The 23219-nt window shown below is 40.5% G+C and overlaps 1 protein-coding gene across 2 annotated transcripts in view; it reads left to right on the top strand.

The window, feature by feature from the left end:
- The window catches only part of LOC311238651 (CMP-N-acetylneuraminate-beta-1,4-galactoside alpha-2,3-sialyltransferase-like), a 300110-nt gene extending 284490 nt beyond the window's left edge, over nucleotides 1-15620 (top strand). For both annotated transcript variants that reach the window (XM_084326785.1, XM_084326784.1), the window contains 2 exons: nucleotides 5544-5690; nucleotides 15218-15620. In XM_084326785.1, the coding sequence (XP_084182911.1) occupies nucleotides 5544-5690; nucleotides 15218-15307 (237 nt within the window). In that variant the 3' untranslated portion in view covers nucleotides 15308-15620. The remainder of the gene's footprint in view (nucleotides 1-5543; nucleotides 5691-15217) is intronic.
- Nucleotides 15621-23219: the final 7599 nt, after the last annotated feature.

The following is a 23219-nucleotide window of genomic DNA, read 5'->3' as shown; positions in this document are numbered from 1 at the left end:
TAGAATAACAACATGCAACTTGAGATTTCTGATTATCATTTATTGTTGAGCCCCCATGTCAGAAAAATACAAAAACTGTAAAAAATTAATTAACTATACACTTAAATAAAATAATGTATTTGAGAACTAATGTATTCTATTGAACTGTAGTTGCATTCAACAGGTCGTTATTGCAAAAGAGAATTTGTTAGCAATAACCTACCTGTATAAATAAAGGCCAGCTCAGTGTTCTCTCTCCGTCTCTCTCTGCAATGAGCATGGCTATTTAGCTAGCTAGCGGCTAACGTTACTTTACCATGTAAATGAATGACTAGGATGCAAAGCACTTTCACTTTTCACTGCACACACAAAACGGTCGCAATATCGAGCCCTTTAGGTTTTCCTAGTCAAGGAATCAAATAGTCTTCTATGGCTGCATGCATGGCGCTAACGTTATTGTTTTTAAATGCGCAACTGTCGGAAAAACATGGCATCGATAAGAGGAATCGATAGTCATGGAGGCATGCGATTCCAGGAATCGGACAATTAGGAACCGGTTCCCAATTGATTCCGATTCTCGATTCCCATCCCTATCAAACACCGCAACACACATTGAAAATCCCTATCTTTTAAAGCGTGGCCCTTTGAGTACAAGGATGGATAAAACGGCTGGCCATGAATGAGTTAAGGATAGAGTTTACTGACATAATGACGTGGTGCAACAGAAAGACCCAGGCTACAGCAATGGGCCCTAGCCTAGATCCAGTGTTGTAGTTGAGTCACTAAATCTCGAGTCCGCGTCTACTCTCTAGTCCCCATTACCAGAGTCCAAGTTATCAAGGTTGAGTCCACTCCACTCTGGCAGTCAATGAGCTGACATACAAATAAAAGAAAAAGGGTCTACATTAAACATAAATGACACAGCGGTCACCATTTCAAAGGGAGTTTATTTACTTTGTCATTAACACTTTGAGTGCCACTCACGGCTTTTCTCTGGTTTACGCCCCGACCGTTGAATGCCACGGTCACGAGTATTCTCTGGTATTTTTTTATAAATTTTTTATTAGCGATCTGAAATCATATTGCATCACGCGAGCCTACCGTTGGAGATCCAGGGACCGCCGGCGCTCAGATGTGAAAAAAGCGCCCCCTATCGTCTCCCAGATGGTAAATCACCCTTTTGGAATGGACTCAATGAAAGTGAATGGGAGAACGGATTTCTGACTCCACATTTTACTTCTCACTGATGCAGCCGGGGTCTACCAGAGTTCATTCTGGAGCCTCTGAGCCGCGCCGATCATGTGTTATACTGTACACACGATGGATCAATACATTTATCGATTTTTTCGAATGGCGATCGGAAATTGGAATAAACCATTTGGATACCATCTGACCTCAGGTAAGGAATCTATGTTATCAGTGTTAGGATAATCAGACTCGTTTTCACGGATATATAAGCGTTTATGTGATATGTGATATGGCTGTTTTGACTGTAAAAGCCATGAGGAAATAAGAGCAGCGATTATCAGCGCACGGCACAAGCGTGCGTGCGCACACATAATACTATCGATCATCTAGCGTTTATTTGAAAACGATTCATAAATAGGCCGACAAATGACAACGTTCTGGAATATTCCAGTAAAAGGCGATTATCATAGGCATGGGTTGTTTTTCCCCGGAAAACGGGTGATTTTCAAAATGTTATCAAACGGAAATGAAGCGATAAAAATACAATCTGCCTTGCCAATGTTGACTGGAAAATGAGTCTTTGATAAGCGACGGGCAGATTAGACACATAGCCATAATTTAAAACATAGATTAGGCGATATTAACATTAATATTGGCCGTGGATGGTGGCATTCAACGGGGTCAAAAGGAAAACATGGCCGGCACTGAAAGTGTTAATATAGCCATCAATATCTTATGCCAAATGATTAGGGCCACACAATATTTTTTTTAAATTCTATATCAATTAACAAGTCCTCACCTTCCGAGTCCGAATGCAGTCGATGCCCGAGTCCAAGTCGAGTCACGATTCCTGAAAATCAGTCCAGGACTCGGACTTGAGTACTACAACACTGCCTAGATCTCTGTAGAATGACATGGTGCAACAGAGAGACCCAGGCTGAGGCTACAGCAATGGGCCCTAGATCTCTGTAGAATGGTGAGCTAACACAGTATTTATACAGGAGAGTAGACGTACCCTATGTGGTACCTTGACGTACAGACTGAGTTATAGATATGATATGCTGTGTGTGTGTGTGTGTGTGTGTGTGTGTGTGCGCGTGCGCGTGTGTGTGTGCGCGTGCATGGTATGCAGACGGAGAAGGCTATGTGGATGTGTGTGTGTTATGTGAAATATGTGAAGGCTATGTCGATGTTTGTGTGTGCACGTGTGATAGAAAGAGAGATATGAGTGAAGGCTATGTAAGAGAGAAGTGTGTTGGTAGATTTCACTTTCAACTAGCAAACAGCAGAAGAGGTTGTGTTAAATGCTTTGCATTGTGAGGTCGATCAGGAGGACTGGGGCGACATTATTAATGGAGACAGACATACTTAACCCGTTCACTACCACACTACCAAAGGGTTAACCCTTTCACTGCCACATGACAAATGATTAACCCTTTCACAACCACACTACAGAAGGTTAACCCTTTCACTACCACACTACAGACGGTTAACCGTCTGTAGTGTGGTAGTGAAAGGTTAACTATCTGTAGTGTGGTAGTGAAACCACTCAAATTAAAAATAGCTTTTTATTTCCATGGCCTAAAACGGTTCAATCAATATTTGGGAACATGAGCTACTCTCTCCCAAAGCCAGAAACCAGAGAAGTAAGAATCAAACGTGTGATGTCATCAGGTATAAAGTAGTGTTGTCACGATACTGGAATTTCTAACTTCGATACGATACCTTGAAAAGTATAGATATTCGATACCATTTTCAATACCACAGGGAAAAAGGTTCGATCTTAAAATGTGAGAAAAAAAAAGATAAATATATATTTTTTAATAAATTGTGCTTTTGTTGCTGGTTGATGCTCCTCAGCTTCTCTCTGGTACTATAAGAGAAGATAAATATAACACTTTTAAAACCCTTTGTTTATCTTTAGATCACACATTTAAAAATAACTGAATGATATCATCTTAGAAATTAAGTAATGTTAACCCATTACCCGCCAAAATCGCTGTTCAGCGTGTTTCAAGGTCATATTTCATATTTTCATCATGGAATTCATATTTCACCCACGGAGCCTAATTCCGTCCGGCCACTCGTTTATCGTCCCGGGACTCAATTCACACACCGTGGTCATGGATCGTTGCCATAACTCAATAAACAACATGATTTGGACGTATATTAGTATTATACAAACCGGAACTGGATCGCCTCGATCCCCACCACATAACTGGGATCTGTTTGTTCCACTCTCATCGCCCAACGGTACGAGGAGACGGACGTGAGTTTCAGCGTTTTTCTTTATCATTTTCGATACAAACTGCTCTGATCAATATATCACCCATACTACATAAATCATTTAACGTCGGTCATGGAATTATAAATGACCCCCCCCTCCGTTCACCCGCAGATGATCAGTCATAACGTTTAGGACCATGTACGGTTTACATTTTTAATATAGCATGGATCGGTATCAAACTGCATTTAATAATCTAATATATGCATTTATGCCTATATCTCACGTTCTATGAAATACTGCAGAAAACGATAAAAACATATTTATACTCTAGGCGGTATTTTCGTATGAATGTGTCAATGAAAAAGTAAAACGTTCCTACATCCTGAACGATAGATAATTGATGTTGAATGGGCCATAGTAATGTCAATTTAGCAATACAATTTAAAAAGTTATAGCCCTGCAAAGAAGGTGAACATCTTCATAGACAAATAGCGCTGGCAGAGAATGGTTTAGGATTATCAAAGTGGTGGCAGAGAATGGGTTAATAGTACTGCGTGTTAAGCATAACAGATTGATTGATTGATTGCAAATTGTATTAACAGATTGCAGAATGGGTACAATACAGTACAGCTCAATACACACAATTGTTAAGGGGATGCAGACCAGAGAAAGACTTTTGTCTTGTTTACATCAGGGTCCCCCATTTTCAATTCATCATAACATATAAGGTAATAAATTAAATAAAAAAATGTATTAAATCAAAAAAATTAAATTAAAAGAAATGTCATATATTATATATAATTTAATTTGTTACCTTTTTTCAACTGCAAAGTAAAACTTTGTCAACATGTTTTATCTAATAAAATAAAGTTCAGTCTGTTCATCTCACTTCAATCATTTTTATTGCAGAACATGGTATTTTCTCAAGCAGACAGATGTAAACACTGTAATCTGTGTTGCATGTACCTGACAAACTGAACTGTTTGTATTACAGTCATATTCCAACTTAACTGAATGCACACAAATTATGAATAATTAAATATCGATATTGCGGGAAATGAGTATGGAAACCGTTTTAAATATTCAGAATCGATATGTATCGAAAAATCGATATTTTTGACAACACTAGTATAAAGTCTGCCCCATAGACTATGAATGGGAGTCTGATTTTGTGAACACGGAACGTTTGTTTTATTTTTAATTTTTTATATCCAAATGAGCTTTATTCTATAAATAATATTATTGGTCTATATATTTCATATATTTATATATATATATATATATTTTTTTTTTACCCAGGGACAGTGCACATTAATCAACATCTTCAGTTTCCACATCAATGTAAATGTGCCAGAATTAGCTAATGAGCTAGTTTTCATCTGTAGCCCCTGCCTACCAGTGTACCTATGAATCCGGAACATTCCCCTAGGGATCGATGGTTGCTATGTAGCAACGCTATATATACGGTTGCTATGTGTCGATGAGTAGTAACCCGTGGTTACGCAGGCGGCCACGTTGGAAGAGAGACGACTACACAAACATTCCGTGCAAGGCCTCTTATTAGGCCTAACAAAAATAATGGTTGGTTTCAGGTTGCCGACCGACCCTGCCGATTTAGGTGCGACCCAATATATTTTATGAGTTTTTAAAAAAAATTATATATTAAAATTTTTTTTTTTTTTTTTTTTAGAATAAAGTTTCATAGAAATCTTAGTCAAACATTTAGTATTATGGATATTAAACATGCTGGCAGAGTACATGCATCCATGTTGTTGTGAACATTTTAACCCTTTCACTGCCACACGACAGCCGGTTAACCCTTTCACTGTGACAATACAGAAGGTTAGCCCTTTACTATCACACATCCGCGGAGCTAATGATGCTAATGATGGAGCATCGCCGTCGGTTGTGTGATAGTAAAGGGCTAACCTTCTGTCGTGTGGCAGTGACAGGGTTAATTAAATAAAGAAATTCCCTATCCATAGTCGCCGTGGGAAAGAATAAAATAAAAAAAAATAAATAAAAAATTCCCTACCTACCCATGGGCCAAACTGACAACCAACCTGAAACCAACCATTATTTTTGTTAGGCCTCTTATTATACGCTTCAATGGTTTGAACGACATGTTTCTCCGTCTCTCTCTCCACAGAACATTCCCACCCTGGGGACTGTGGCCATAACCATGGCACTGCATAACTGTGACGAGGTGGCGGTGGCCGGCTTCGGCTACGACATGAACACGCCCCACGCTCCCCTGCACTACTACGAGACCGTCAAGATGTCGGCTATTAAAGAGGTCAGTGCCGGCCGGGGGGGGTGAAGCCCCAGTCCTCAAGCCAAACCAAAAGGTCACCTTTTTTTTTTTTTTTTTTTTTTTAATTCTTTTTTAAAACAAACATATAAACAAACATGACAACACACGATAAGATATACAAGCATTAATTGTCAGGGCACATCCAATGAGATCACATTTTGGTTAGTTGTTTTATATAAGATATACCCATAATACCTGTTATCTAAAAAAAAAACCTACACACATATGCTCAGCTCGAACCCCCCCTCCCGGACCCCACCTTGGGAAGTACCTCCACTATCCCTCGCACCTAACCAGACACTACCATTATAAGCTAGCTTTTATTCTCTCCACCACTTCTAACCACATTGACATTTTGGATTCATTGAGACCCAGAATTCTTGCTGTAGATATTTCATGGTAAATTACATCGAGATATGTAAGAAACCAAACTTTACGGCACATTTTTTCCGGTTGAAACCAGCGTGATGCGATCAGCTTTTTGGCTACTGTGATACCCGATAAAACCAATCTCTTTAGCTGTGGATTCACTGCAAACTCAAAAACATCATTCAACAGCAATACCGAGGGGTGTACAGGTATATTCCAAGATACGAGTTTTGATATTTGTTGGGTCACATCTTTCCAGAATGCCTTAACTGGTGAGCAGTCCCAATACATGTGCATAAATGTCCCTTCGTCCCCATTTGTACATTGGGTGCATTTGGAATCTTGTTTGAGCCCCATTCGGCACAGTCTTATAGGAGTCAAGTATGTCCTGTGAATATAGTTAAGATTGATTTGTTGATGATCCGGGTTCCTTGATGTAAGTCGGACATTTGCCCAGGCTCCTTGCCAATCAAAGTCATTTTCCAGGTCTGGTATATCCCTCCTCCAGACAGAGTCAAGTTGGAGGGTTTCATACGAGGACGTTAGTAATTGATGATAAAATTCTGAAACAAAACCTCTCGATGTCTCTCTTGAGTAGAAGAATTTGTGGTATCTGTGGTGTTCAATTGGTCTGTCTAATGGAACACCGTGAGACTTCAAACATAGCTCTAACTGTTTGTGAAAAAGCCATGTGGACAAAAGGTCACCTTTTTAAAGGAAAAGCAAATGGTCAATTGCAATGCGCCATGTTTCCATATCAAATCACGGCGGATTTCAGTACTTTCTATTGTGATTACATTGAATGGGGAGCTCCCTGGCTATTCCTACACCATCAACATGCCTTTTGCTCATAGCTACATCCAACTGTGTCTTCATGAACAACATACTGATGACTCTGTTTCCCTTCATTAGTGAAGTATTCCTCTACAGTGTTTACATTGAAGCCCAGTGGAATCAAAGATGTCATGGCTTGCTGACATGTAAACCATGATCTCAGTATGATGATAACCTTTGTCTAAACTCCCAGTGGCATTTATTATCATCATCATCATCATCATCATCGCCATCATCATCGGCGGCAGCAGCACAGCAGCTGTATACGGCTAATTAGTGGAAATAGTTTTGGCTGCGTTATTTGGAATACGTAATGACTGCCAGTTACTGATGGGTTGTTTGATCTGTTATTACGATCTGTTTCAGTGACTGATCGGTGGTCTACTGGTTTGAATGTCTATCCTGATACTGGTTTTGGGTTCAATCCCTGGCCAAATTGACCGAAAAACACGATATGTGACCCCATGTTTCCATGTCACCACCGTGTTGGAGTCAGACAAATGCTCCTTCAGCCCTCCACTGCTATAAATACTATGTCCATATAATAAAGGATATAACTACTAGGTTCATATAATACATGATATAAATACTAGGTTATTATAATACATGATATAAATACTAGGTTCATATAATAAAGGATATAACTATTAGATTCATATAATAAAGGATATAACTACTAGGGATGGGCGTGAGTAATTGATTATTCATAGCTATGAGAAAAACCGATCTTAATTATTAATAATTTTATGGAAAGAAATATATTAAAAGAAAATGTACATATTTGTTTAACATGTATGTGTAAGATTATAACTGTTTGTTGGTTTCCCTAAACATATACGTGAATGAACAAAATTAAGTAAAAAAGAATAATAATAATCATTGCAAAAACATTTTTAAAATTTTTTATTTTTATTTCCCTTTTCGAGTAATACACGATCACTCGAGTATAGCATGCTTGATTTTTCTTTAAAATGCCCATCCCTAATAACTAGTAGGTTCATATAATACATGATATAAATTACTAACTTGTACAAAGAGAAGAGAACATATCACTTTTCCTGACATATAAAGCTCTTAATGAGCAAGGCCCAAAATACGTAGCAAATTCCCTAGTTAGTTATCTGCCCTCAAGAACGCTACGGTCATCCACTACAGGTTTATTAGACACACCCAGAAACCAAAAGAGGATCGGAAGTATGGCATTTGCCAACTATGCCCCAAAACTATGGAACACACTACCAACACACATCAGGAACGCCAGCTCCATACAAATTTTTAAAGGAAAATGTACCTATACAGTTTAGCTTACAAATAGTGCACCATGCCTTAGGGAAAGCGAGTATCTTATTGACATGTTTTTATTATTATGTTTTTATTTTATGTATTGATCTTTTACCGAAATGTTATTTTACTGTGCTTTGCCTATTGCCGTACTTTTATTACTGTTATCTTATTAATGTGATGCTTTATATATGCGTATGTTTGTGTACAGCACTTTGAGCTGCATGACATGTATGAAAGGTGCTTTATAAATAAATACTTACTTACTTACTTACTTACTTACTTACTTACTTACTTACTTACTTACTTACTTACTTACTTACTTACTTACTTACTTACTTACTTACTTACTTACTTACTTACTTACTTACTTCATGACATTTATGACATACACGACATACAGATATACAGTACTGTTCATCCAGATATTTATGACATACAAGATATACAAATATACAGTACTGTTTAACCTGTTAAGCCGTAAGGTTCCCCAATTGATGGACCCTGCTTTTCTTTATCATAAATCGATCAATAGAGACCATATTAGATCCCCAATTATCATATCATGGGGTATCATTGGAAAGCCACACTCATTGGCTACAACCCTGTCCAAAAATCTTTGAGATCACCGGAGTTCGGGGGTGGTAATGTGTACTTTTGCGCACACCTCACATATCGGCAATGTATTCTTGTTCACCAGAGAGGAGATCCGGTACAAGAATCTTGTTCGTTGGTTGACTTTTTTTATTACATTGGTTGCCATTTTGTCACAGGAAAGATTTGCCTCTAGGATGGAACCCAGGTAGGTAATTTCATCTTTCCTTGTGACAATATGGTCACCCACTGTAACAGAGAAGCCGTTGGCCTGGCTTAGTTTGTTATTTGATCCAAAGAGAATGGACTCTGTTTTACCCAGGTGTAATGATAGTTTGTTATCAGCGAGACAGGTGCAGATTCTGCCGAGTTCAGAGCTGAGGGCTTTTTCAACCTGTAACTTGTTCCTGTCAGAGACCAGCAGGGCTGAGTCGTCCGCAAACAGGAACAAGTTGCAGTTACAAGCTGATGACATGTAATTTGCATAAATTAGGAACAGTAACGGTCCTAGTATGCTTCCTTGTGGAACACCACAGCTCACTGGGAGGGGGGGGGGGGCAGTGTACCGTTTACCTCCACCATCTGTTCTCTCCCCTCCAGGTAGGATTGCATCATCAGTGGGCATCCTGTACAAGGTGTAATACTGTACCAAAAGTTTACATTTGCATAGCGGTAAATGTATTCCCACTATATAGCGTTACTATGAGTTTTAACTACATGAACTGCAAGTGTAGATCCTGAACTTATAGACTTGACCACTTTACATGGCAGTCACAGTATCTGGTAAACGAATCACAATATGATATTAGTCCACGTAAAGTGCAACCCTAGATCATGCGACTGTCGGAACAAGCCATGATTTCTTTTCACACACAGGTGCACACGCACACACACACAAAACACATACACACGTTAAAGAAACATACACACACACAAAACACACACCAGTGTCTGCTCTCCCAGTGTTGTTCACGCCCAGTGAAACACACACACACACACACACACACACACACACACACACACACACACACACACACACACACACACATACATACATACCAGTGGTACTGTAAATCTCAGCCTGCTGTCTGGGGATCCAGTGTAACTCTAGCTTGCTGTTGTGTGTGGTTCTGGCTGGGAGTGAATCTGTCACACGGTGGATGTCAGGTTGACCCAGGTGGTCTCAGCGCCCTCAGGAGGCCCCTGGACCTGCAGTTAGGACCCAGAGCAGCTGTGGAGCCTGGTTCTGCTCAAACATAGCCCGGCCCAGCCCAGCTATTTATTTACTGCTGCACTCTCCCTCTCTATCATTCTCTTCTTCTCCTCTTTCTTCTCTTCTTCTCCTCTTTCTTCTCCTCTTTCTTCTCTTCTCCTCATTCTTCTCTCTTCTCCTCTTTCTCTTCTCTTTTCTTCTCCTTTCTTCACTTCTGCTCTCCTATTTTTTCTCTTTCTCCTGTTTCTTCTCTTCTCTCACCATGTGTTCTCATTCTACTCTTCTTTCCACCTGCCTGTCTTGTGTGTTTCTCTTTCTGTCTGTATGTGACTCTCGCTCTCTCTGTATGTCACTCTTTATTTAAATAGTTCTGTCTCATTCTCTGTATGTCACTCTTTGTCTTTATCTTTCTGTCTCTCTGTATGTCGCTCTTTATTTAAAATGTTCTGTCTCTGTATGTCACTCTTTGTCTTTCTGTCTCTCTCTGTATGTCTCTCTCTGTATGTCACTCTTTGTCTTTCTGTCTCTCTCTGTATGTCACTCTTTCTATTTCTGTCTATCTATGTATGTCACTCTGTCTTTCTGTCTCTTATCTGTATGTCACTCTTTCCTTTTCTGTCTCTCTGTATGTCACTCTTTGTATTTCTGTCTCCTATGTATGTCAGTCTTTCTATTTATGTCTCTCTGTATGTCACTCTTTGTGTTTTCTCTGTCTGCTCCCCTCCACTCCCCCCCTCCCCCCGCCACCCCCCCCAGGCCCATACAGGAACCCGGAGGGTCTGGTTTCATATAGGCCTGGTGGACTGAGACCTCACAGCTCAGCAGGGAGAGAGACGGGCCCACCATGGCTACACACACACACACACACACACACACAATTAGAGAGACACAGACAGAGACTCACATATGCACTAACACACAAGGTACTGTAGCTCACACAAACAGAAATACATAGACACACACCCATCAATACAAACCCAAGTCCCCAGTATAAAACAATGCATGCTTGTGCATGAGTACATATGGCAAGACTCTTAAGACGAGAGATGGACATACCCAGGTTTTTTAATGCTGTTCCAAGAGGGATTTAAAATATGAAAGGAGGTTTGCTGACTGTGGTTTATCTACTCATCAGGAGTATAGACTGTGTAGAAATGCTATTGTAGAATATATATTTGTTTAATGATGATTTAATTATATCCCATATGCACAAATATGTATCGTGTTTTGCCTGTGTGTGTGTGTTAGGGATGTACTGATCTGATTTATAAAAATAAATAAAAATATTTGCATAATGTCTAATATTTTAGAATAATCAAACAGCTGCGTACTACATGCATCTTTATGATCAATCTAAAAGCAATAGAACCAACCCAAGCAAGATAAATATATATTTAATGATATGCAAGATAAATATATATTTAATGATATACATAAACTTAACAGCCAATACTTGCCAGTTCAAGAGATTAGTCCCGCCCCAATGACTTGACCAATGAGTGTTGATACGCTAGACTCGTTCTTCCTGCATGCAGTGTTTAATGGACTAATCAAGGTGAAAATGGATCTATTGTAGCTCCTGGGGATGTTTTTAGTTAAAGAGACACACTGGTACAGTAGGTCTATTTTCCCTTGCAATCTAACAAATTGCAGCTATGTCCAACACTCAGCTTGGTTAGATAGTTAGTTAGATGTTTTAGCGATTCAAGAGACGCAGCTCAGCTGACAGACACCAGAACGGGAGGGGAGAGAGACTTGCCGCTAAACCTTCAACCAATTCTGCTCATAGTTATTGGTATATAGGCTAATGCAATAAAAAAGAAATTGGCCAGTATCGTCAAGCTAAATCCATACAGGGAAGCTGGGCACAGTTGTCTTCTTCTCAATCATGCACTGCTGAAGCATGAAGCATGACGTGGTTGTAATGGAGCAGACCATCTGTAGCCGTCACCCGATCCAGCTATTTGAGTCAGTATCAGACCGATATCCGATATCAGTATTATATATCATCCCTAGTGTTTCCATCACTGTCTGGCCATGTCTTCACAACCACCCAAGATAGAATCATGACACAACAAGCGCAAAATTGGTGATGAGCAGCAACAATGTTGGCTTCAGAAAACCCCTAATTTCTACTGCTTCCTGCTGCCTTAATCTGAGCTGTAGCCTGTATCCATTATCTGTATGCAGTTATCTAGTGGCAAAGACCAGTATTGTAGACTAAGGATATGTGGATATGTATATAAAGTGTTGTCAGGCAGACTTACGGTGTACAAGTAATGGCTTTTCAAAGTTGTAATTTTTTTACCGTTGCTGGTCAACTTGTGTCCACCAATAACTGTCATTGTGGCAAATGTTACGTCTTGAAGGATGTCATTGGTTTTCATATGGTTATAACCGCATGTATGTAAATATATATATCGACTGGAGTTTAAAGGACCCTGTCTGTGTTAAACTCTAAGACAGACATTTCTCTGTAGCAATTCAGTTTTGATCTTTGATTATAGTGCCACCATCTAGCCGATTGGTGTGATACTTGTTGTGATGCATTGGCCCACTAATATCTATCATTGTGGCACATTTCTTTTCTCTTATCATCTATGTTGTTGCAAATGGATGGACAGACGGACCGACTGCTGCTTGGTCACAGCTAGGAAACAGAAAGGACTGATTGTTGGCTGGGTCGGCAGTGGCACCCCATCTTAGGTCCCCCTACAGTAGCTGTTTGAGTGATCATTCAACAGGACATTTTCTACTTCAAGTCAACTGCCAAAAAAAGTTTGGGAACCTTCATTCTAACAGGCTATGTATTAGGGGTGGGACGATACATCGATCTAATTATCAATGATCCAATAGGATCGATGCAATGTAAAAAGATCGGTTCATATCGATACTCTTATTTTGAAAATCCCAAGCGCAGCTCCGGCAGCTGGATTCGCGCAATATGTGAAAACAGACCATCTGGCAGCAACAACAGCACGTGAAACGCCCGTGTCTGAAGCCGTTACGGCAGGGCTCCACAGTTTGCCTATTTGGTCACATTTTGCGACCAAAGTCCCTCCTTTTTCCCCCCTGCAACGGATCCAATGAGTCTAACATGCTTTGCATCCTCGGCCTTTCATGTATGCCCACGTCGCCGTAAATACCTATTAACCTAAACTAACGTTAGCTGCTGGCGCTAAGTTAACTAAGCTAAGCTAACCTAACCCTGCTCACAGGCACAGAGAAAACTGCAGTGTTTCAATAGTGAGGGAAAGGGAGGGGGGCTGAGCCTGTCTCTCTCTCTACGTTCAATGATTTTAAGTAGCAAAACGTTACACTATACAAATTAACTGGATAGTTGATGATAATAAATATTTAACTTCATTAGCTGAAATATTCAAAAAGGTCCCCTATCTTATAAATGGCCTTTTCCAGTGGTTTGCATTGTTTTCTAGCAATGTGTGGTTGTACCAACACTGACTAGATGTGAAATCTCTAGCTAGTCCCGTTTCTTCAGTTCAGCTCAGACAAGAACCTCCCCCACTGAACCAGGCCATTCAGAATTGACTCGCTCACTGACGTAGGCAGGCGCTGATCTGCCACCGCCCGCCCACAATCAACTGTGATAGTTGAAATTATGATCAAAACGGAGCGAGTGGAAATAATGCGGAAGCGGTTTCCCTGTCAGTCAGCACCTCCTCAAAAGAGAGAAAAAGAGAGAGAGGGAGAGAGAGGCTCATACGGTGTGAGTCTCGGAGCGCACTGCATTGAGAGAGAGGGTACTTATGTCTCTCTCTGTCAAGAGAGCACTCGCTGTATCACTGTCAACCTGTTGCAAAATATCATAGTGCACGCTCCCACGCGCGCGCCCGTATTCCGATCCGTGCAATAATATTCATGGAGGTATATCTTGTAATGCGAAACAAGTTGCCAATGCATTGTCCCATGGGATTATGCCCCCCCGCGGCGAAATTATTAGTCCCACAGAACCATGCGTCAGCACACACACACACACACACACACACACACACACACACACACACACACACACACATGAAAACACACAGAGACACGCACACACAAATTGGCCAGGCTGCTGATGGTGTATGAGAGCCTCTTCTCTCTCCCTCTCTCTGTCTTTCCCTCTCTCTCTCTCTCCCTCTCTCTCTCCCTCTATATCTCTCTCCCAGCTAAAAACAGCTTGGATTTAGCAAGGGCAGAAAGTGGTGCACCAAAGTACTTGATTACTTGGTGTGTGTGTGGGTGTGTGGGTGTGTGGGTGTGTGGGTGTGTGGGTGGGTGGGTGGGTGGGTGGGTGGGTGGGTTGGGTGGGTGGGTGGGTGGGTGGGTGAGTGAGTGAGTGAGTGAGTGAGTGAGTGAGTGAGTGAGTGAGTGAGTGAGTGAGTGAGTGAGTGAGTGAGTGAGTGAGTGAGTGAGTGAGTGAGTGAGTGAGTGAGTGAGTGAGTGAGTGAGTGAGTGAGTGAGTGAGTGAGTGAGTGAGTGAGTGAGTGAGTGAGTGAGTGAGTGAGTGAGTGAGTGAGTGAGTGAGTGAGTGAGTGAGTGAGTGAGTGAGTGAGTGAGTGAGAGACCGACCAGATGAGGTCAGAGGAGTTTGATAGTATTTACTGAGGATGGCCAGATAATGTTGATATTTAAACATAAAAAATAGAATGCATACAATTTAAAAATGGAACTTAAGTTATTTGAAGTTTCAAGTAGGATGTGAATATTTTAAAGCTCAATATATCAAAACGTGGCACTTTACAGTGAACAGGAGGTATATTTGTATTAAAAACAATAGATTGTTTTTCATTTAAATGTCTAGAAGAGCTAAATAAGTCAAATGTCAAATTATATTTTTGAGTTGATATAAATGTTACTGATTGTGTTAAATGGTCATATGATATCGTCTCATATCGACCGCAGGCACCTGAATCGAATCTAATCTAATCGTATCGTATCGTGGCAGACTTTGTGATATCTGCAAATAATCGTATCGTTGTCCAAAGAATCAATATTGTATCGTGACGAAACTGGTGATTCCCACCCCTACTCTGTATCTGAATGTTGTTCTTTTCTCTCTCTCTCTCTCTCTCTCTCTCTCTCTCTCTCTCTCTCTCTCTCTCTCTCTCTCTCTCTCTCTCTCTCTCTCTCTCTCTCTCTCTCTCTCTCTCTCGCCCTCTCTCTCTCTCTCTCGCCCTCTCGCCCTCTCTCTCTCGCCCTCTCGCCCCTCCAGTCGTGGACACATAACATATCCAAGGAGAAGGAGTTCCTCCGGAAGCTGGTGAAGGCCAACGTCCTCACAGACCTGACCAATGGAATCTGAGTCGACAGCCGCAAATGGTTTCTTCCCTCCACATTTCCCTAAAAAGAACTACAAAACAGAGGATGCTGGGAAAACGGACCGCAACCTGGTGGTGGTGTTGGGGCGAGAAAGGACCCCTTGAAACCCGGGTGGTCCGCACACTGCCTGTGTTTTTATATCAAAAGGATATTATTAAAACAAAAGATAATAGTGGGGTTTTACCGTGATGGAAAGATGCACACGAATGTGCCTTCTGAACCAAAGGAGACGACGTGGAGGGGAGGGGAGGAGCCCGTCTTATGGAGAGGACAGACACAGGACGGTCCGCCTTCACCCCCCCCCCCCATCACATGGGATGAAGGGTATATATATATATATATATATATATATATATATATATATATATATATATATATATATATATGGACAAGAGGCTTGAGTACATGCCGCGGACGGCAAGGAGAGGATTGCAAGACTCGACTGATTGATTGATTGATTGATTGATTGATTGATTGATGGACAGATGTGTGGAAGGAAAGAGGAGTATCAGCAGTGCCAAATGTACCTCGTACAGGGGAGAGGTGACCCCCAACCCCCCCCCCTCCCTCCTCCTACTCCTTTCTACTGCCTGAATGTATTCACTTGCCACAGTGTAAATATCAAATATCTCTTCCGTGCTTCTTAACAAGCTGCAGCGACCCGCCGCCCTCATCACATGGACAACGTACCATCACTTTCATCTTACTCATTGATCCCCGGCCCCATCTCTCTCTTCTTTCTTCCTCTTTGACTTTCACTCCCCATCTCTCCTCATCTGGTTTTCTCTCTCTGCTTTTCAACCTGTCCTTTAATGTCCCGTCTCTCGCTCGCCCTCTTTCTCGCTCTCTTTGCCTTTTCTGTTCTGCCTTCGTGTGTCTTGATGTTTTCTTTCCCTTTTTCATTTCTCTCCATTTGCCACTTATAGTTCTCTCCGTCTCTCTCCATCCCTATCCCTGTATCTCTCTCTGTCTCCATCCCTGTATCTATCTCTCTGTCTCTCTGTCTCTCTGTCTCTATCCCTGTATCTTTCTCTCCCTGTATTTTTATTTCTTCAGTTTTAGGAATTATTTTGATTATTTATTTTGTCACAAGGTTTAAGGTCACAACCATATGGTCACAGGCAGGCCTTTTTAGTTTTTTTTTATAGGTGAACCAGGAAAATGGTTTGTTTTTCTTCAGAGATCTTGCCACGTCATGCTTCCTGAAAGACTGCATGGTAACTGCAGTCTGTGAATTTGCCGAAGAGGCAGTGTTTCAAATGAAATGCACAATGATGTCCTGTAATCCAGATTTGGCCCAATTGGCTTACAGCTACATTGTTAAGTATTGCTGCAAAAAGATAGCAACCCCTTTATTGTTTGTTTTTTGCCTTTGTATGTACTGCTAATGTTGATTCAGTGTCCTTGCTTGCTGTCAATGGATACGTAATTGTAATTCCTTGAAATTACTTGACATGATTGAAAATGAATTGATAGTAATCGCCTCCTACTTGCCAGGATCAATCTCCTAGTATCTTTACTGTGATCATTTCTTGGCACTTGAAGGTTCTAAGTATAATATTCCTTAGAGACTTGTAGAATAAAGAAATTGCTACATTTTCCACATGGAAAGCCCAGCAGTAACATATCGGACAAGTCAGTATTTCCACATTGCAACAGCACAGCACTGTTTCAGTCACAGAGCTTGAATTGATAGAACGGACATTCCCATTCAAATCAACATTCATTTGAATGGTCATTGGTGGTCATTCGGCTGGCACACCATAAAATGGTTGCAAAGTTTTTGTGGAAATAGGTGTTTGTTCTGCCAGAAACGGTAAAATACCTCTGGGTGTGGTGCATAAGACTGTGTTACCATAACAACGGCATCGTGTGCCTCATTCTCGCACATTTAACAATGCTGATTACCATGGCAGCCGATCTTACGGTGCTCCAAAGGGGACGACTGTGATACTTTAGGAAAGGTCCTGTCTATCTGTTTCAGTTCTACGTTTTCAGTGTTACACAACCAAACTCCATGCATCTCCCTCAGCTCCTACAGCAGCTGAATGTCAAGAATGTCAAAAACATGTCAGCTCTGTTTTATTGTCATTTTATGGTCTTGAAGGCGATAACCAGCTTTATACCGTGACAATGCATGTTATTATCTGTTCTGCTTTTACCAAAGCAGGGCTTTTCTTTTCATGTTTTACAGTTGTTCTTTAGTTTTTTTTTTATATTATATATATATATATATATATATATATATATATATATATATACTTCTTCGTATTTTTATTTTTTTATCAGGGGGGTTTGTTGGCCTATTTTTTAAAGTATGATTTCCGTTTCTCCCGCTCTCTCGGAAGTGCGTACTTGCTGTACACACAGTACTATAGGCGACACACACGGATGGTGACCTTCTGTTCCTTGTAAATGATAAGCTACGCTTGATACAAAGAAGCAGTCACTGCTATATCGCTCTATATCACAGGCTTGTAATCTCAAAGATTCCTTTCACTCTTTCCACAAAAAAATACAAAACCGTGGAAACCTAGAAGAACAACAACATCATCATCTCTTACCCAGTTCCTTCAGATGGGTTGGAGCGTAGGGCCAGAGGGAGTGGATAACGGGACCCTGAAGAGCTCTCACAGCAACGGTACAGGGAACAGCTCACCATTGCACTAGGCACTGTCCGTGCCTCACACCTCACCTCATCCACACTCATACTGTAGAGTAGAGCTTTGATTCCAATGCGAATGGGGCCCAAAGTGACGCGACCGCGTCAGGATTTTAACTTCTCATCGTGTCCTCGGGCTTCATCCGGTTTTTGATTGCGTATTTTTATTCAAAAAAATTATTGGGGCACAGCAACAGAGTAGGAATAAGAGAGACGCACTGTTTTATTTATCTAAATCCCCCTCCCCCCCAGAAAAGGTAATTTTGCAGTGCAGTGACGTTGGTCACAAATGTTTAGGTCATGTTGGCTTTTTATCAGGTTTAGGCTTTTACCGAGGCTTGGGCTGTGTTCAGTACCATTTGTGACTCGTTGTCAGGCCAGGCCCAGTCAAAACCTCTAGTAGTGAGGGGTCTGACCCAGCGAAGAAAGAACAACCAGAACAGTTGGTGTGTGTATAGTCAGTTTAGAATTGGAACGAGTCCCTCCGTTTCGAAGCAGGGTTCGGGTCCAGTCCGTTTCAATTCCAGAAAAAGGAGTAGGACTCTAGAATTCCGATAACGACCGTGCGCTCACGCCGCAAAGCGACTGAAGGTATATTCTATCAACTTAGACGAGTAGACTCATGTCAGCCATGATGGCCATAATTTTCCTCGTTTGGTCTTGAGGAACGGTGGCAGCTGCTAAACTGCAGGTGAGTGTGCTCGGGTTGCCTAGTAGCAGGGTGATGTTGCCAGAGGTCTAATCGGACGCAGAGTTTACTGTAAGTGTTGACCAAACTCTTAGCCGGGGAAATACCCTGCTCTCTTTTTCTTTGGAGTTTTCCTCAATGGAATTTTCTGAATGCTGGACTGAGGAATTGAAATGGACGAGGGCCTTCTTTAATCCCCCCCCCCCCCCCCCCACCTGGTTGTATAAAATCAGAATGTATTAGCTTTGATCTTTTTTATTTTATTTGTTCATATTTATTGACTTTTTATTTGGAACATATCACCTCACTGAATCAAGTATTTAGTCTCTTACACATGTGTACATGTTGCCTCTGTCAAACATTTGAACCCTTATTTAACCAGCTAGGTTTTTCTCAGAGCAAGAACCTGATGGACCTCGACATTAGTTGGGAGGGAACATGTCACACCTCCCCAGCTGGTCCAGGGATTTGAACTGGCGTCCTTTTGGTTACAAAACCTCTGGGCCACTCACAAGACATGTTAAAATGGCTGTACATGTTGTAACAATGTACAGTGTTTCCCACAGGATTTAGTGAGACTGGTCGGTGGACCTTGGCCCTTATAAATACATCAATCGGAGTGAGAGTGAAATTAAGAGGCTAGCTCTATGAAGAACTTTGGGTTTGAATGTGTTGATGATGTGATCTGCTGGTGGATTTCTCTATCTCCTTGAAATATAAAAAGATTGAAAATCAAGTACAAACATTATGCTTAAAACGGTAATGTTACTTCAACTTGATTAACATTAACGTTACATGAGCCAACTTGCTGAAAACAATTTGACGTTGGCAATACCTGTAACGTTACAACTATTTCTCCATCTTGCTAACGCATGACGCCTGCTAGCTCCTATCTGCTCTGTAGTCACAGCAACATTGTTGGGACAAGCTATGATACTAGCTCTCATGATCACGAGAGCTAGCATAGCTCATCCAACGATGTTGGCGTGACTACAGTACCGATAGGAGCTGCGAGTCGGCTATCTAGCTAGGGTATCATTTATGTTTGGTAATGTTAGTTAACTAGTAGTTATGTGTCGGTGCCGCTGGTAATAACATTAACGTTAGATAATTAGCTAACGTGTATTGAGCTGTACTGTACTGTACCCATTCTGCAATCTGTTAATAAAGTTTTCAATCAATCAATCAATCAAGCTAATAACGTTTTATGTTATGAGAAGTGTAAAGATTATTTTGAGTTCATTATGAAACTGGCGGGACAAATTACACTGGCGGGCCACCATAGTCTATATAATTAATGGGAAACACTGATGTAGCCTTATTTGTCAGAGGCAACACGTTGTATGAGACTAATACCGGTCATGCTTCTTGCAGTCGGCGCGGTCCACGTGGCCATATTGTGCCCTTTGTGCGGAGGGTCTAAGCATGATGATGCCATGGCTATGGTGACGTAACATGCACTCCATCCATTAAGCCGTTCTGACCGCAATAATGACCTGACGTTCACAGAGACCGTGCGTGAAATCCGCACCGTTTAGACTGCGCCGGCGGCATAAAACAGGTTTAAGCCTGTGTCCACCGCAGACCCCTCTCTCCAGCGCTGTCCTCTGTTTCTCATCCTTATCTATGGAACCAATTCGCTGTTAACGCTGAGAGCTTAGCATGTTTTAGCTCTCAGATCATAGATCGCTAGGAGAAAATAAAGATATTTAAACTTTTTTGCAAACGAGCGCCATGCTTCAACAGCAGCCGCGGAAAGCAGGTTGCTTGGAGTATCTGTTGAGCTAGCGCTACCAGCAAATATTTTTTTTATAAAAATAGGGGTTCCCTGGTGGACACGGTCACTAAATCAACCATTTTGTGATCAATCATTATCATCAATCACCACATCATCAAAACTGTCAGCCTGTCATTGGTCACATTGACAGATTGAAATCACAAGTGTTTTCTTTTTATATACAGTTATAAAAATGAATTTGCCGTTCTGCAACTTGTTAATAAATACGTTTGTAAGTGGACGTTTGTCTGTCTGGTCTGCCTTTGTGATTTATTCTGTGAAATCTAACTTTAATATGCCAATAAAAGAAGAAAAGAAATGTGGATTTTTCACTTTTTTTGTGGTAGATTTGCTTCATTGTATAATTATGCATTTGTCTTGTACATTTGTATATTGAATATGTTGATGTATGTAGTCTGTTTTTACCACACACACATCCACCCTTAAACCGTGTTTCGACCGAAACTACCTGGAACTTTAATTGCCAGGAACTACATTTCACAGAACTTTTGATTTCCTAAAGCTCATTGTTCTCTGTGCTTGCACTGCGGTGTAAAGTCCCACGAAGATTAGGCAAATTAGTCCACCAATGCTCCCTGCATACTTTTTTTTGCCATATATTGGTCTTCACATTGAACAGGAAGGTGGAGGAGGTGGTATTTTCCTAGCAGAATGAGCCTCGGAGGAGAGCGTTCTGTGGGACAGTCCTGATACTGTATGTCCTGTAGAACAGTGGTTCTGAACCTTTTTCATGTTGAAGACCTTCAAATTGATTAGGCTTTAGGTTGTGGACTTTGACTCAGACCGCCATCTGAGAAGATGTTTGTTGTTGAATATCATTTAAGTCTAGAATTTCTGTCTACTGTAGCTGAGGAGATAACGGTGGAGAAAGTGAAACTGGTCATTCTTATACAGTATATTCTCTCATTGGGCTTAACTTAAAGAAGTGAAACTGATAACTCTTATACAGTATATTATCATTGGGCTTAAAGAAGTGAAACTGGTCACGTATACAGCAGGGGCGTTTTTAGGGTTAGAAAACATTGGGGGCTTCAGCCCAGGGGGGTGGAGGGGGGGTCACCCCCCCCACCCCCTTTTTTTATTTTTTTTAAGCACAGAATTTTAAAAATAAAAAAAATTAAGCACAGCAATTTTAGAGTAATTAGAGATGAATACTGAATAACTAGAATCATTAGAGGTTCTCAAAGTGAGGTCCAGGTCCATGAGAGGGATCTGGGCAGTCCCCATAGAAAATTCTAAGTTAACAGGACCAAATCATCAGTTTCTTATTTATTTAGCCAGATAAAACATTGATCTGGTCCAAGAAGCCCCAACAGGAGTACAAATATACATATATACACATATATATATACATATATATATAATATATATACATATACTGTACATACATACACATATACACCAATAACAAAATAAAAACACAGTGAAGAATCATACACATAAGCAAATAAACAAACAAACAAACATATGCACAGCCTATGTACAAAATAAATAAACAGTTCATCTCTAGTCTTTACAGTTTTCTTCAATTGCATAAACACTCAAATCAAAAGTATTACACAATTATCAAAACCTTACACTCAAGGAGCAAAATATAGGCCCAGATTTGCACCCCTACAATGTCAGCCTCACTTTTTGCAAAACAATACACACAGTGATTTGCAAAACACTAAACACACTTGCATTACATTAGACACAGAATGTCAAATTACCACACATATGAGCCAATTGGTTAAACACAGCCATCAGATGCACAAACACACCATTGCTTAATTGTAGATACACAATCAGGTTTAAGCACTATAAAAATGCAGCAGGTGAGTTCACCTGTCTTCAACCAAAATGGAAGGAGAGTGAAGTACTGTACACAGAGAATGTGAAAATATACAATACATTCACCAAACACTACACAAGACAACCAATGATGCAGACTGATGAAAATATACATTTTCTCCCATTTTCCCAAATCAGTCAACATGTCAACATGGAGAATCACAGATCCAGCTAGGCAAAGAGATAATGTCTAGTATTTTCTGTTTAAATGTTTTCAAAAAAAATTGTGTTACTGTAATTTTAACCTGTACTGGATACAGTATTTTATGTTTGTCTGATATTTGCTGAGCTTACAGTGTTATGCACATAGTAGCATGAAAACTGGGACATGTATTGTTGTGATTCTCCATGTTGAAATGTTGACTGATTTGGTTATATGGAGAGAACATTTATATTTTCATCAGTCTGCATCATTGATTTGGGTATATGGAGAGAAAATATAATTGTTTTCATCAGTCTGCATCATTGATTTGGGTATATGTAGATAAATCAATTATATTTTCATCAGTCTACAGCATTGGTATTGTGTAGTGTTTGGTGAATTTATTGTATATTTGCACATTCTCTGCGTACTTCACTTACAGTACTCTAATCACTGAGAAGTAGAATTGCTAAATGTGTTTTAGGTTAAGCACAGCAGTGTGTGTAACTGGTTCAAACAGAATTAAGTCATTATGTAACGTAATAATGTTTCATATGGTAACAAAATTAGTGTATGGTTTTGACAAGTGTTTAATTTAGCAAAGGATCTGAGGTGTTCTGATAATTGTGTGTGTGGTTGTGCTAATTGTGTGTTTTGAAACACCGGGCCCCGTTTTCAAAATCATGCTTAGGCAATCGAAAAAAAACTATTGTGTGTTTCATTATATACATATGTTTCAGTCTTCTCATAAAAAAAAGATTTGATTTTTGGG

This window comes from Notolepis coatsorum (genome assembly GCF_963971535.1).
Source record: "Notolepis coatsorum genome assembly, chromosome: 13".
In the NCBI taxonomy this organism is placed as follows: Eukaryota; Metazoa; Chordata; class Actinopteri; order Aulopiformes; family Paralepididae; genus Notolepis; species Notolepis coatsorum.
Note: the sequence above shows the minus strand (reverse complement) of the source record. Positions and strands in the feature narration are given on the sequence as shown.